Genomic DNA, 15,107 nt, shown 5'->3' with positions numbered 1-15,107 from the left:
TTTAAAAAAAAAAAAAACACTTAACATTCTTCAAATATTAAATAGAAATGTATACAAAAGTTCCTCATCCAAAAATCAAACTTTCAACCTGTTAATCTGATTTTCTGCTGTATATTTTTCCCCAAACCAAAACCACCAAATTACTGCAGTTCTAGACATAAAACTTCTTAGAATGTAATTTTTAAAAACTGCTATTAATACACAAAATTATTCATAAAACCAGGACAAATACTATTTATATAGCTTGCAATTAGAAAAATACAGCAATTCAAAACTATCTATTTTAAGTATAATACTTCAAAATATTTAAGCTCCTTAGTAAGAGTCTTAGAGAGAGAGAGAGAGAGAGAGAGAGAGAGAAAGAGAGAGAGAAACATTTTTAACCACTCAATATTTTTAACCCATGTATTTTTTTTACCTGGAAAAGGTTAAGGGCTCTGACTGCTGCAATATCCAATTTCATGTACTGGCTGAAGTCAAAAGTAGTCAGTTCAAACTGTCCAAAGTTTGAATCATCTGATAAGAGTTCTAAAAACTTGATTACTGCACACAATGAAGAAACTGCAACCTAAGATTAAGAATTTAAAATAAAAGATGACTATCACTAGAATTCCAGAGATTTTTTAAAAAAACAAATGGCAAGATGAAAATAAATTTCAAACACTATAATTTTCCCTGTTCTTTCCCAATCCAAACCAAGAAAATCAAAGTTTAAATAAACCTAAGACTAAAAACTGATTTTCAGAAAGTGAAAATTTACTGTAACAGCAACATTATTTATAATAGCCAAAAGCAGAAATTATGCAAATGTCCACCAAGAGTAAAATGGATAAAGCCTGGCATGTTTACATTGTGGAATACTACACACAACAACAGATATAAGCACAAACAATCCACAACAACATGCGACAATATAGATAAATCTCACAAACATGATACTGAACAAAAGAAATCAAACACAAGAGCATGAACTGTATGAGTCCATTTATATAAACTACAAAAATAGACCAAACTAATCCATACTGTCAGAGGTAAGAAGCAGGGTTACCCTTGGTGGAGGTTAACAACTGGAAGAAAACAAAAAGGGTCTTTACGGGCTTCCCTGGTGGCGCAGTGGTTGGGAATCTGCCTGCCAATGCAGGGGACACGGGTTCGAGCCCTGGTCTGGGAAGATCCCACATGCCGCGGAGCAGCTGGGCCCGTGAGCCACAACTACTGAGCCTGCACATCTGGAGCCTGTGCTCCGCAACAAGAGAGGCCGCGATAGTGAGAGGCCCGTGCACCATGATGAAGAGTGGCCCCCGCTTGCCACAACTAGAGAAAGCCCTTGCACAAAAACGAAGACCCAACACAGCCATAAAGATAAATTAATTAATTAATTAATTTAAAAAAACAAAAAAGTTAAAGTAAAATATATTTACTTAAAAACTTTAAAAAAAAAAAAAAAGGGTCTTTGCGATCCTGGTACTATTCTGTTTCATGGGTGCTGGTCATGTGGGTACTTACAATTTATGAAAATTTAGTTATACACTTATGATATATACACTTTCCTATATGTATATTTAAATAAAAAGTTTAAACAAACTGCCTATATTACTACTATAACATAAAATAAAGAAGCTAAGGACATCAAACTGATAGCCCAATGACAAGTTCTACTTATACTCGATACCAGATTCATTGTGAAAGTGCATATATTTCCTAATTGATAACACAGTCATCTATCTGCCTCTGCCAAACTCTTACAAATATATAAGGTTGTCACAAGAATCTCCTGCTACGTCACCACAAGGCACAGATGATAACACCTTTTAGTAGCCCTAAAAGCTTCTTCCCATTTTCAACACTGAAGTAAGTTTCTCTAATACAGATCTGCCTTGACTTATGATGGGGTTACATCCCAATAAATGCATCATAAATGTAAAATGCATTTAATACACCTAACCTACTGAACATTGTAGCTTAGCCTCACCTACCTTAAATGTGCTCAGAGCACTTACATTAGCCTATAGTTGGGAAAAATCATCTAACACAAAGCCTATTTTATAATAAAGTTGAATAACTCAAAATTTATTGAATACTGTGCTGAAAGTGAAAAACAGAATGGTTCTACGGGTACAGCATGGTTGTAAGTGTATTGGCCGTTTAACCCTTGTGATTGCGTGGCTGACTGGGAGCTGCTGCACGCTGCCCTGCCCAGCATCATGAGAGAACTGCACTGAGTATTGTTAGCCCAGGAAAAGGTCAAAATGCGAAGTACAGTTTCCTCTGAATGCATATCACTTTTGCACCATTGTAAAGTAAAAAAAAATTGTAAGTTGAACCATCATAAGTCAGGGAACGTCTATATTGGGATTATTGCTCATACACAACTGCTTTTGATTCTGTCACACAAGAAAAGTAAACTTAGTTTATAAGGATCAAAGGTAAACTTAGTTTATAAGGATCAAACTATTATGTGATAAGCAATCACTGCAAAATCATGATAGTAATAATAGTCTCTGTTTATTGTAGTTTGAAATCAATTTTCAAAATTATAAGAAGCTAGAGCTTGCTCTTATTTAAATATACAATTCATTTTACTTATCAGTGATCCACAAATAACCTGTCAAGAGTTTCTAATATTTTACCATAAAAATACATCCCTCAAACCATACTTGCTCAAAGATTTGAAAAACTGAAGATAAACTTCAACCACTGAAAAATCCCATAAAAAGTTACATTGTTTGCATATTCATTTCTACACTGAACATACATAACCAGTGCCAATTTTTGAATTGTTTAAATGTAACATTATGCAATTATTATGCACTGTATATACTTTCACCCTTATTACTTCCTAACCTCCACAACGATCCTTTAAGACAGATAATGAAACTGAAGTACTTTATTAAAAACCCCACAGCTCGTACATTATAAAACTTTGATAGGTCTTTTTCCCCCTAAACAACTAAGCTACCTCACCTACTTAGGTGACAGTAATCAGGCTCTTTCAGGTGAAACCAATAAAACAAACTCTTCCTTACCCCAAGGATATATATTGTGTAAATATAATGAAATTATATTTAAGGTTATGTTTAGATTTTTCTAGTCAGTCCTTGAGTTTTTCACAAGCTTCTTCATAGATTAAAATAAGCTTAAATATCAGTGATCCAGTTTAGGCTTTGAGATATAGATGAGAGAAGCAGCCTTCTAAAAAGTCACTATTTAATGGTAAATTCACATTTGTAATCCACATACCTGATTCTCCATTTCTGGCAACACAGCACTATTCACCTGTTCTCCCTTTTTGCCTTTCAACAACCGGTTGAGGTCCTGATAAATATCTTTTGTGGAAAAGTCAGCTCTTTTTCTTTCTGTGATCAGAATTCCTCCTCTCTGAATAACCTATTTTACAAGAAATATTTTAAATTACTAGGAGAAAAGGAACAAGAAAAGCAATAAGGAAAGCTGTATCACTGACAAATATAAAGTGACAACAGATTAACAAATTATTAACCCACATTAAATTTTTATACAACATGCAAGAAGACATTGGTAATATATGTATTAACATGTATTTTTAAAAACTGTAAATGAAATTTTCATGGAAATTTAAAATTAGGCTCACATAAAGCTTTCAAAAAATAGTCTCAATAGTAAAAACTCTTAACAGAATAATACTTGTGGAAAGTTGCCTAAATACTATTTATGCTAAAAATGCCCATCACAGATATGCTACCTCTCAAGTAGTTCTTATTGTATTTGAGGCTCATGAGAAGAATAGAATCCTTGGGGGGAATACAACATCCCTTAAATATCTAAATAATAAACCATATATCTATACAAATAGCAAAATCGAACTTTGTTAGAATAAAAGAATCAGTAAAATAATAAGAGGCTAGGGCTTCCCTGGTGGCGCAGAGGTTAAAAATCCGCCTGCCAATGCAGGGGACACGGGTTCGAGCCCTGGTCCGGGAGGATCCCACATGCCACGGAGCAACTGAGCCCGTGAGCCACAACTGCTGAGCTTGCCCTCTGGAGCCTGCGAGCCACAACTACTGAGGCTGCGTACCACAACTACCGAAGCCTGTGTGCCTAGAGCACGTGCTTCGCAGCAAGAGAAGCCACCGCGATGAGAAGCCAGCGCACCGCAACGAAGACCCAATGCAGTCAAAAATTAATTAATTAAAAAAATAATAATAATAATAATAATAGGCTAAAGTTCCACTTGAACTACTAAAAATTAATCCTGAAGAACTGCAACTTATTTGATATATCCATGCTAAATGCAGTCATAGTTTTTTTTTTCTTTAATGGCCCTAAATCACCTCTTCCCCACCCTGCACCCCCCCAACTGTGAAAGCACTCCTTTTATCAATTGTGATCCCTTTAAAATGGCACTGAGTTACTCTTTTGAGAGGCAGGGGGAGGGGGGATGATCTGAGGTAGAACAAGTCTTAAACAAGAAACAGTTCCTTCTGAAGTCCTATTAAAGATACAAAGTTTCTGTCAAAGATAAACATCAAGACATTCCTCAAAATCCTGCTATGATTAGATTTAAGAGGTTTTGACTTGTAAATTTTTTTTCCTTAAGTAAAACAGTATTATGTTAATTTAGAGCCATTCCTAGCCTTGGATTCTCCTCTATCTCTACACTCCATTTCCTTACCTGCCTCAGTTTTCCCATGTCTCCAGCAGTCTCTCCTCCTGGTAAAACACATTCCTTGGGTCCAATCTGAATCAGGAGAGCCTCCAGATTGGAGAATTGATCATTATCGGGAAACTCACACAGTCCTAGCTTCCTCTGTGTGGAGTCAACATACCCAACTCCAACCTGTCTTTGGCCATCAACTGCAGACATTTTAACACCCACAACACCAATGGAAGCTGACATATCGTTGTTACCAAAGAGAATGTCTTCAAACTGAGAAAGATTACCTGGAGAAGCCTAAGCAAAAATAAAGAAAAATTTTAAGAAACTGTTGAATGTACTTTAAAACTTTACTAGCCAACAGAAATTACCCAACCTAGATGAATTTTATTAATGAAACGTTTTCTTACCAAAAAAAATTACTTATAACCAATTAATATTACCACATTTTCTATAAAGTATCCTCCCTACTTTTCCAATTAATTTCAGAACACTTGGGCACATCTAAAAATAATAGTATCAAAAGCGATTTTCAGTTCGAAATTTAGCATCTAAGTTTACACTCACTCACACAATCATTGAGGTACCCAAAGTGATAACCCTCTCAATGGTATGCCTAAATTTCTACACTCTGCCAAACTACCTATAGGTTGCACATGTCAGAATTTTCACTGAGTAGTTATACCACATAGAAAAACAGTATTATTAGCTTAAATATTAACCTTGGACCTCTTTATATCAATGTATTTATTTGTAAAATGCAGAGATTCTTCTAGATCAATGATTTCCAAATAAAGGGTCTTTGACCAATTTTTTTTTTTTTTTTTTGGCTGTGCCGGGTCTTAGTTGCAGCACGCAGGATCTTTGTTGCCACATGCAGGATCTTTGTTGCGGCATACAGGATCTTTAGTTGAGGCATGCGGGATCTTTTGGTGTGGCAGGCGGGATCTAGTTACCTGACCAGGGATCGAACCCAGGCCCCCTGCATTGAGAGTGCAGCGTCTTAAACACTGGACCACCAGAGAAGTCCCTGACCTATTTTCAAAATTTCAAAAAGATGAGAAATCTCTTTAAGACTGTACAAGGTAAGTAAAGGGTCAAGTTTCTTTGCTTTTGGCTCCACCTGTGTCAAGCTGGTGGGTAACAGTACTTCAACATGATCAGAAGCTGACAGGTTGCTGTTAACGTGAGGCATTTCTGGGGCAACTGATGGACCACGGTATGAAACTTGAGAGAGTCAGAAATAGTCCAAATGAGCACAGTGACAAGCCAAATTTAAGCAACCAGTAGCCATCAATAGTTCTCAAATGTCTTTAGCATCATAATCATGATAATCATTTATCTTTTCTCAATATGGTTCTGAATATCCTGTAACTATGTATGGATTATTGATTAAAATCTGCATCAAAAATGAAATGGAGGAAGTTCCCTGGCGGTCTAGCAGTCAAGACTTCGCACTGCCACTGCAGGGGGCTTGGGTTCAATCCCTGCGACCAAAAAAAAAAAAAAAAAAAAAAAAAATGGAAAGCTAGTATTACCTGATACTCAAATTTAAAAAGCACTGATTCAATCACAAATGTGAACATCATATTTTTACATACATGCTTTGGATTTACACGCACAGGTTATGCACACCTTAAAAATACTCTCAAAAGTGAACTAGTAGCTAGCTTATCAAGTAAGATCCCGCAAGCCACATAGCAAAGCCAAAAATTTAAAAAAAAAAAAAAAAAAAAAGTCAATTATAGAGGTCAACTACCCTAAATATCACTAATACTTTACAATAGAATCAATAAGCTAAAAAAAGATAAATCAGTTTTAGCAGTTTTAGATCTGAACTTCTTAAAATAAATATCAGGATGAAGATACTATCTTTTAACCTGATAAAGATACATATTTGTAGATTTTTTTTCCCCTGTTCTAAAAGGTAGGGGTTAAAAACAATGCATCTCAAAGGATTCTGATGACACAAAGGAGTGACGTGTGATGGGCTGATAATCCAGTTAATCAGTTGAACTCATGATCCCACATTTTGGTGTTGTTACTAACTGAGCTCTGTGAAGAATGAGATAGAAAAACATCACTTTGCGATACCCTCAATTTTCTATTAAAATCTTTCAAAATGTAGGATAAAACTGTAAGTCCCACTTTTCTCAGTAAAGTAGCAATGAAAATTCCGAGGAAATTCCATAATAAAGAATGATAAATGCTCTCAGATATAATCTTCAGTAAATGTCGACATTTACAAAGGCGGGGGGGGGGGGGGGGGGGGGGGTGGTGACAGCAGGCAATATGGAAGGAATATTGAAGAACATTCTATCTGGGGCAGCACCAACATCAAATGTTGAAATGTTGTATTAAACGTCACAAAAAAACTTTCACAGGCCTTTCAGGTCAGAAAACATCTTAAAAACCTTCTAATTTTACTGTTTACAAAGAAACAGATACAGGAGAAGGCTGGGAAATTTGCCAAGGTCATGCAGAGGGACAGAGGAGAAATGAGATCAGCCAAATACAAGCCCAGAACACTGTCCCGCCTTACCACACATTTATTCCCTTTCAAGGATAAATCTCACCTCCCCAACATTTTAACCATTATCCAATATTTATGTGAAGGTATTGTGTGTGAACAAACAGAAACATGATTTTACAGACTAAAAATAAAGATAGTCCTTAAATAAAACAAAATAGTACCCCCATCTCCATGAAGGAATTAGAAGCATGTCAATAAGCCCTTCTAGGCACACCTAGGAATATGATCAGCATTAAACAAAGTTCCACACTTCTAAAAAAACTACACTCTAATGAAAGAGAAAGGACCATACAAATATCCAAACACATTACCAATGTGTATAAATAGATATTTGGGATATGTAAATTTGAATGATATTACTTCAAAAACAGTAAAATCAAATCTTCTTTAATGCTGGTATTCAACTTTCTGTAAAGGCTATTTATTATTTAGGTTTTAGGGACAGTGACAAAGCTCAGAGTATTCATACTCATCATAAGGATTTTCTGAATTTCTGAATTGCTATTAAACTGTGATTTTAAAAACCACATGCTAAAGAATATTAAAGTTTCTCACAGCATTTTACTATCACAACCTGGCTAAAATATTAAACCAACACAGAATTCTCTCATGTTTTTATTTTGTCTACTCTTAAAAACACAACTCAATTTAAAAGGAAGATAATTACCTTAAATGCCAAATACCAATCATTCTCCTTGGAGGCCTTATTTCCAGCTCTATTCTTATAAACTTCAACTCTGTACTGACGAACTAGAAGAAGATCTTTTACAAAAGACTCAAAATTCATTTTACTAAGCACAACACTCTCCAGAGTCTTTGCTCCTAAAGAAAAATATTAAAAATACATGTTACAGATTTGAGGATTTGAAGTCCTAAGTGTTGAAGACCTAACACAATGCCTCCCCCCAAGCTATGTTTTCCCAGTAATTCATTCACTCAATAAACTATTTATCAAGCACCTATTACATATCCTAGAGACTTTAGTAGATGAAGGGTATAAAATGGTGGATAGACATAACCCTCTGCACCTGTGGAGCCTACACATCAAAATAAAAAATTGAGAAGACACAAAGACAAAAGAATGAGTCAATATATATATATACAGCTAATCCTACTTGTCCTTTTTTATCATTTGTTTTTCACAAGTTTGAATAAAACTCTTATGTAATAACTACAATAGTATTTGTATAGGATTTTTTTCAAAAGGTCCATAAAAATAAATTAGTTATTATTCATTATAAAATGTTCTAGGTGGGCTTCCCTGGTGGCGCAGTGGTTGAGAATCTGCCTGCCAATGCAGGGGACACGGGTTCGAGTCCTGGTCTGGGAGGATCCCACATGCCGCGGAGCAACTAGGCCCGTGCGCCACAACTACTGAGCCTGTGCTCCACAACAAGAGAGGTCGCGACAGTGAGAGGCCCGCGCACCGCGATGAAGAGTGGCCCCCGCTCGCCACAACTAGAGAAAGCCTATGTACAGAAACAAAGACCCAACACGGCCAAAAATAAATAAATAAATAAATAAATAAAATTAAAAAATAAAATAAAATAAAATGTTCTAGGTAACACAGTTCAAAACTTGAAGGTTCAGGGACTTCCCTGGCGGCCCAGTGGTTGGGACTTCGCCTTCCAATGCAGAGGGTGTGGGCTCGATCCCTGGTCAGGGAGGTGGGATCCCACATGGCTTGCGGCCATAAAGCCAAAACACAGAACAGAAACAATATTGTAACAAATTCAATAAAGACTTTAAAAATCATCCACATCAAAAAAAAGAAAAAAAAAAAACTTGAAGGCTCAAAAAGGTACATCAAAAAGGAGACTTGCACTTCACCACTGTCCCCTACACATCCAGTTCACCACCCAAGTGTTATCAGTTTATAGAATATATTTCCAAACATAGTCTAGGCACACACAAGCAAATATAAAGTATTGCTTTTTTCCTCTTTTACATAAATAGTTGCACACTATACACACTGTACTGTATCTTTTTTTTTAACTTTGATATAGTATTTTGGAGATTGTTCCATCAGTACATAATCAGCTTCCTTCTGTTTACAGCTGCAAACGTTCCAATGAACCTAAGGAATTTCTATAATTTAGCCTCTTCCTGATGGACCTATGGGTTGTTTCCAATCTTTGTTATTACAACAGTGTTGCATAAATAACTTTGTATGTGCTTCACTCTCCAAACATTTGAGTGTATCTGTGAGATAAAGTCCTAAAACTGGATTTTATCAAAGGATGATATGTGTTATTTTTATAAATGTTGCAGACTATCCCCCTTGGTTGGCTGTACCAATTAACACTACCACCCATAAAGTATGAGTGCATCTATTTCCCCTATCCAGTCAACCGAGTTTTCGAACTTCCTGGCCTTCATCTTACATCACTGGTTCTCAACGGGGGACGATCTTGCTCCCTTAGCGGACAATTGTCAATGCCTGGGGGGCATTTAGGTTGTTACAACTGGGGAAAGGGAATAATAACAGAATCTAGTAGGAAGAGGCAGGGATGTTGTTAAATGTGCACAGGATAGCCCCCCCTCACAGTAACGAATTAATTCTTCGGTCCAAAATATCAATTGTGCCAAGGCTGAAAAATTGTCTTAGATGGAATATAGTGTCTCACCTTAGTTTTGATCTGTAAATAACAATTTCTTTACAAAATAAATAAAATCACCCACATCATCAAATGGAATTAAAACTCAATTTTCATATAATATAGGTAATACAAATTATTCACTTAAAGGTAATTCAGATTATACTTGTAGATTATTCTGACAATTCTGGATCTTATGAAAGATTTAACCTAAATTTAACAATAGATCACATCAAGTACAAATATCAAATACAAATAAGCATAAAGATTAATTAAATGACATAATACAATTGTTTTGTACAGCAAAACGCAGCTGGTACTTTCAATATCAGTTCACTAGTTATAAGTAGTGGACAAGAATCCCCACTGCCTGTGTGCCACAACTACTGAGCCTGTACTCTAGAGTCTGTGCACCGCAACTACTGAGCCCATGTCCTTCAACTACTGAAGCCTGCACGCCTAGAGCCTGTGCTCCACAACAAGATAAGCCACCACAATGAGAAGCCCGCGCACCACAACAAAGAGTAGCCCCGCTCACCGCATCTAGAGAAAGCCCGCGCGCAGCAAGGAAGACCCAATGCAGACAAAAAAAAAAAGAATCCCCCCCTGCTGTCACAGACACCCTGAAAACTGGCTCAAATCTTGCCTCTCTAAAGTTATTCCCTAGAACATTCCTTAAGATCTAACCTAGAACTGGCGAACATACCTACAGGGACCAGGCAGGTATCTAATGAGCAGAGAAAGCCAAAGGAAGAACAACACAACTGACAGATGAAAAATGACTTCAAATGGTGGGAACTGTGGCAAAACAAGGAAAGCACGTCAGGGTAAAGGAAAAATCTAGACTCAGTAGGTCAGAGGAAGCAGCCACTCAACTCCAACCCACTGCTAATTTGCCCAGAGTTTCCAACTGTGCAGAATTTTCAAAAGCTCAAAATCTGAATTTTTTCATGAAACTACCCAATCTTTAAAATATAGGCAATTAATTCAAACTTTTAAGAAGACACCATTTAGGCCACCAGTTTTCAACTCGGCAAGTTCAACACAGCCACATTCTTACAGACTTGAATATACTGCTGTTCCTTTACCTTGCATTTGGAAAGCTGCATGAAAATTATGTTTACTGTGAATGTTACTCATTCAGCAAAGCCTGTACTAACATTCTCAGAGGCATAAGCGGGATCTAAGGCCTATCCAGGCTGCAACAGACTCATATCTCCCAATTAAGACTCCCTCAGGACCAGAACCTCAGTGGAATGGTAGGCCCCATTTAAATTATTTCCCGTTTTTGCCTAGCACATAGGGTGAGCAACTCATCCCATTTTGCCCAAGGCTCCCCAAGTTTTAGTACTGAAAGTCCAGCATCCCAGGAGCACCCCCCCTCAGTCTCAAGCAAACCAGAATGACTGAACACACTATCAGCTTATCCAGTTGAATTCTACATAAGTAACATTACTCATATGACAAAATATTATCATTAAAAAAAATTTGCTCACGGAAAGCACTGAACCAGAGTTAATACAAAATTAGAGATGAATTTCTCCCACAGACACTTATAAATGCCACTGTAAGTATCGGTCAGCAACTTCCAGTAAATACAGCAATGAATTTCAAAACAGTGTTATATCATCCTTTAATTTAGAAGACAAAGTAACACTGGTCTGGCACCTAATTCAGAAACAGGTCTTAAATCATCAGCCCAATAGGATGTACCAGCATAGCTGTCTGGCCAGCACTGGGCTTTTAAAGCATTTGAATTTGAATGCTTAGCACTTGAACAAGCACTTAGTGCTTGAACAAGCACTCTCAGATCCACAAGCCCCACCACTCCCTAGTACTTATACCTGACTATTTGCACATCAATGTTATCTGACAGGCCAAGGGCAGAGGGATCCAGAGCAATCCTCAGTCTTTTTCTAGACACAATCAACAGGAACACAGGAACACATTCACAACAGCTGACTTCTTTCTTTCTTTCTTTCTTTTTTTTTTTTTTGGTCACACCACGCAGCATGCGGGATCTTTCCCCAACCAGGAATCAATCCTGTGCCCCCTGCAGTGGAAGCATGGAGTCCTAACCACTAGACTGCCAGGGAAGTCCCCAGTGCTGATTTCTTAAGAGTGGGTGGGTGAAGAGGCAAATGAGGTGATTCCCCTCCCCACCATGGCCTCCCCTACTTCCTCCATTACTAATCTCCAGATAGGTTGCCCAACCATCAAGGTTATCCTCCGAAGATACTATTTCTCTCAAAGGAGTGTTTGTGACACACTGGATGTTCCTGGTGAAGAGCTTGGCTGTATACTTTAAGTCTGAAAGCTGGGAAGTAAGACTGAAGGGGAACTGGAAAAGAAAGCTACCCAGCCTCCACCTGGCGCAGAAGAAAAACCTCAGGTTGATACAAGATTCTCCTCTTCAAGAATAATTTGGAACCCCCATCTTCATTCAGCTGATAATGTGTCTGCTTACATGTGGGCACTGTGCCAGGTGCTGGGACTCAAAGGCAGAGACTGGTTAAGACAGAGTTCCTGCCCTCTGGGAGCTTTCAGTATATTGGCATAGAGTAAAATAAATGCTGTGTCTAGGGTAATGAGAAGGTCCTAGGGCAGGGAACACGTAAGAGGGGCAGCTAACCAGGCAGCCTTAAGATGGGAATTAAGAAAGGCTTCCAAGAGGAGATGCTTCTAAGCTGAGTTCTGACAGCAAAAGAGGCAAAAGATAAGGAACTTCCTTTTTTAGGGACTCAGATTCCTTATCTATAAATTGAAGCTAGGTACTAACCCACCTCACAGGGCCTTATTATAATAATGTTTTGATAGTTGTTGAAAAGTAGCTAAAAGGGTATGAATAAGCCTAAATGCCAAAAGAATGAACCAAAGAGAGACGAAATGATCAACAGAAAAGCCATCTGTGAGGAGAGGAGAGGGGATCCAGACCACAGCAAAAGGCTCATCTCTTCACTGGCACAACAGGGAAGGAGAGAATGGGTACAGACGACATTAAAAGTATCGGTTCAAGAAACAGCCCAAAGGTCCATCAACTAACGAATGGATTAAACAAAATATTGTATATCCATACAATGGAATATTTGGCAATAAAAAGAAATGAAGTGCTGATAACACAGATGAACCTTGAAAATGTTAAGTGAAAGAAGTCAGTCACAAAAAGACCAATGTTATAAGCAAATCTAGAGAGAGAAAGCAGATTAGCGGTTGCCTGGGTTTGGGAGGACTCAGGGGAAACGGAAAGTTCCTGCTAATGGGTACAGGGTTTCTCAAGACTCAAGTGAAATTTAACCTCTCTTGTAATGCCTCTTATGATGGCTCCGGTCTTAGGCAACCCTGCCTCTGCCTCTTTGGCAACTTGTTATGGAGCATCCGCCACAGGTCTTCACCTGGAATTGGAATTACTTCTGCCTTCCTCTCCACTAGGGGGAGCTCTGTGAAGGTGGGGATACTGCCTTTGATCTATGTACTCCCAGTGTCCATAACCCTGCCCGACAAGGCAGCACTCAATAAATGTCTACCTAATGAATGAAACATCTTTTGTCAGTAACCTTCCATCTGCATATGGCAGAGGCAGGACTAAAGCCCACAACTCCTTACTCCTCCTATTATGTTCATTCCTAGGAGCCAGGGATAAAAGAGATTAACATAAAACTAGATGTTCAGAACATCTAACTACAAGACGGTGAGAAGTCTGTAGCTTTCCAGGGAGAGATGATGCTAGAGAGATGGGGATGGGTTACCGAGGGCACTGAATGCCGAGCTGAGGCACAGACATACATGACTAGCTCAAGGCCACACAGCTGGTAAGTGGAGGGGCTGCGACTTGAAGCCAGGCAATCTGGCTCCAGTTCGAGGTCCTGACCACTTGGCAATACTGCCTATTAACAGCAGACACTATAGGTCCCTGCGCTGAACAGCGATATAAATCACGTTCGCCCAACAGGCAAAATCACGCTGGTGACATAAAACGGTCTCCCTAACCCCCTTCTATTCTAAATCTCAATCCTGGACTGGCGTTTGTGATAAAGAGGTTTGGCGGCGTTTGTGATGATATCCACAGAGCCAAGGCTGCAGCGAGAAGCAGACACCCACGCGGACTGCAGCAAAATTAAATAGAACAATGTGTTAAAACGCCTCGCACGAATCCTGGCACGTAGCCATCGCTATTAGGTCAGATCTGAGGCAGCTCCGGAGGAACAGACTCAGGGCGGAGGCAGGGCAGGGGGCGGGTGGTGCCCCACTCGGCCAGGCAGGGGCCGGAGCACGCGCAGTGCCCCCACGAGGCACCAGCGTCCCCGCCCCCGTGTCTCCCTGCCCGAAACCCTCCCACTTCCTGAGAGGAGCCAACTCCGCGGGGTCCTCCCCTGAGCCCGCGCCGTCCCCGCCCTCACCTGCCGGCCCCATGTACTTGACCACCCCCTGGGTCTTGAACACCTCCCGGGCGGCCAGCAGCGCGTCCTCCCGGTGCGCCGTGTAGAAGTCGCCCCGGTCGAAGAGGCGCACCGTGGTGGTCGGCTTCTCCGGCATGCCCTGGAAGAAGCGCACGAAGCCGACCTCGGCCGCGCTCTCCAGCTGCAGCGTCTCCTTCGGCTGCACCGCCATTTCGGAACCTCTCCGCCGCCTGCCTGATAGAACTGCACGACCCCGCACCCACTAAGCTGTTTCCCGCCTCCCCTCCCTCGTCCCCCGTGCGGCGTCCGGCCTCTGCGGAGACACCCAATCAGCATCCAGCGCTGCGTTTCGGTGGGTGGGAGCGCGCCACGACAGCCAATCATAATCGAACGCGGCCCAGCTTCCCGCGCACGCTGGTGACTCTGTCTATTGCGCATGCTTGAGCCTAGGTCGCGCGCCGCCTCGGCAGACGCCCGTCCTTGAAAGAATTCAGTTCTCCGGGTTTTTTCGGCTGCACTGGTGTGGGTCCCAGGTGTACGGTTAGCTAGTTTAGGAGACCAGGTGGGAAGTTCTGGCAGGCTTTGAGTTTGTTATGTACCCGGAAGCAAGAGAGTGAAATCAGAAAGAAACTTGAAAACAAGGAAAAACTAGCCTTTCTCCCTATCACAGTGTTTTTTTAACCTGTGCCCCTCTCTCTCCAACTGCCTCACTTTTCCTCTTTAAGCAAACTGCCTGCATCAAGGTTACACGTTTCTTCTCCACAGCCTCCGTCCTGGCCAAATTCTCGTATCGTCCACTCCTTGATTGATTCACTCATTCAAAAACAGAAGGCCTGCTATGCGCCAGACTTCTAGGATCTGAGGATCACTAGTAAAGAAAAGAGAAAAACCACTGCCTTTGTTGAACTTACATTCTAATGAATGGATTCAGTTAATATACTAAGTAA

The 15,107-nt window shown here is 39.9% G+C and overlaps 1 protein-coding gene across 1 annotated transcript in view; it reads right to left on the bottom strand.

Annotated features, from left to right (window-relative positions):
• Window positions 1-14,422, bottom strand: part of MSH2 (mutS homolog 2) — a 73,531-nt gene extending 59,109 nt beyond the window's left edge. The window contains exons 1-5 of the mRNA XM_068564010.1: window positions 14,161-14,422; window positions 7,834-7,988; window positions 4,652-4,930; window positions 3,241-3,387; window positions 419-568 (exon numbers count right to left, since the gene is read on the bottom strand). Coding sequence (XP_068420111.1) covers window positions 419-568; window positions 3,241-3,387; window positions 4,652-4,930; window positions 7,834-7,988; window positions 14,161-14,371 — 942 coding nt within the window. The 5' untranslated portion in view covers window positions 14,372-14,422. The remainder of the gene's footprint in view (window positions 1-418; window positions 569-3,240; window positions 3,388-4,651; window positions 4,931-7,833; window positions 7,989-14,160) is intronic.
• Window positions 14,423-15,107: the final 685 nt, after the last annotated feature.

Source organism: Eschrichtius robustus, chromosome 15, assembly GCF_028021215.1.
Source record: "Eschrichtius robustus isolate mEscRob2 chromosome 15, mEscRob2.pri, whole genome shotgun sequence".
Taxonomy (NCBI): Eukaryota; Metazoa; Chordata; class Mammalia; order Artiodactyla; family Eschrichtiidae; genus Eschrichtius; species Eschrichtius robustus.
Note: the sequence above shows the minus strand (reverse complement) of the source record. Positions and strands in the feature narration are given on the sequence as shown.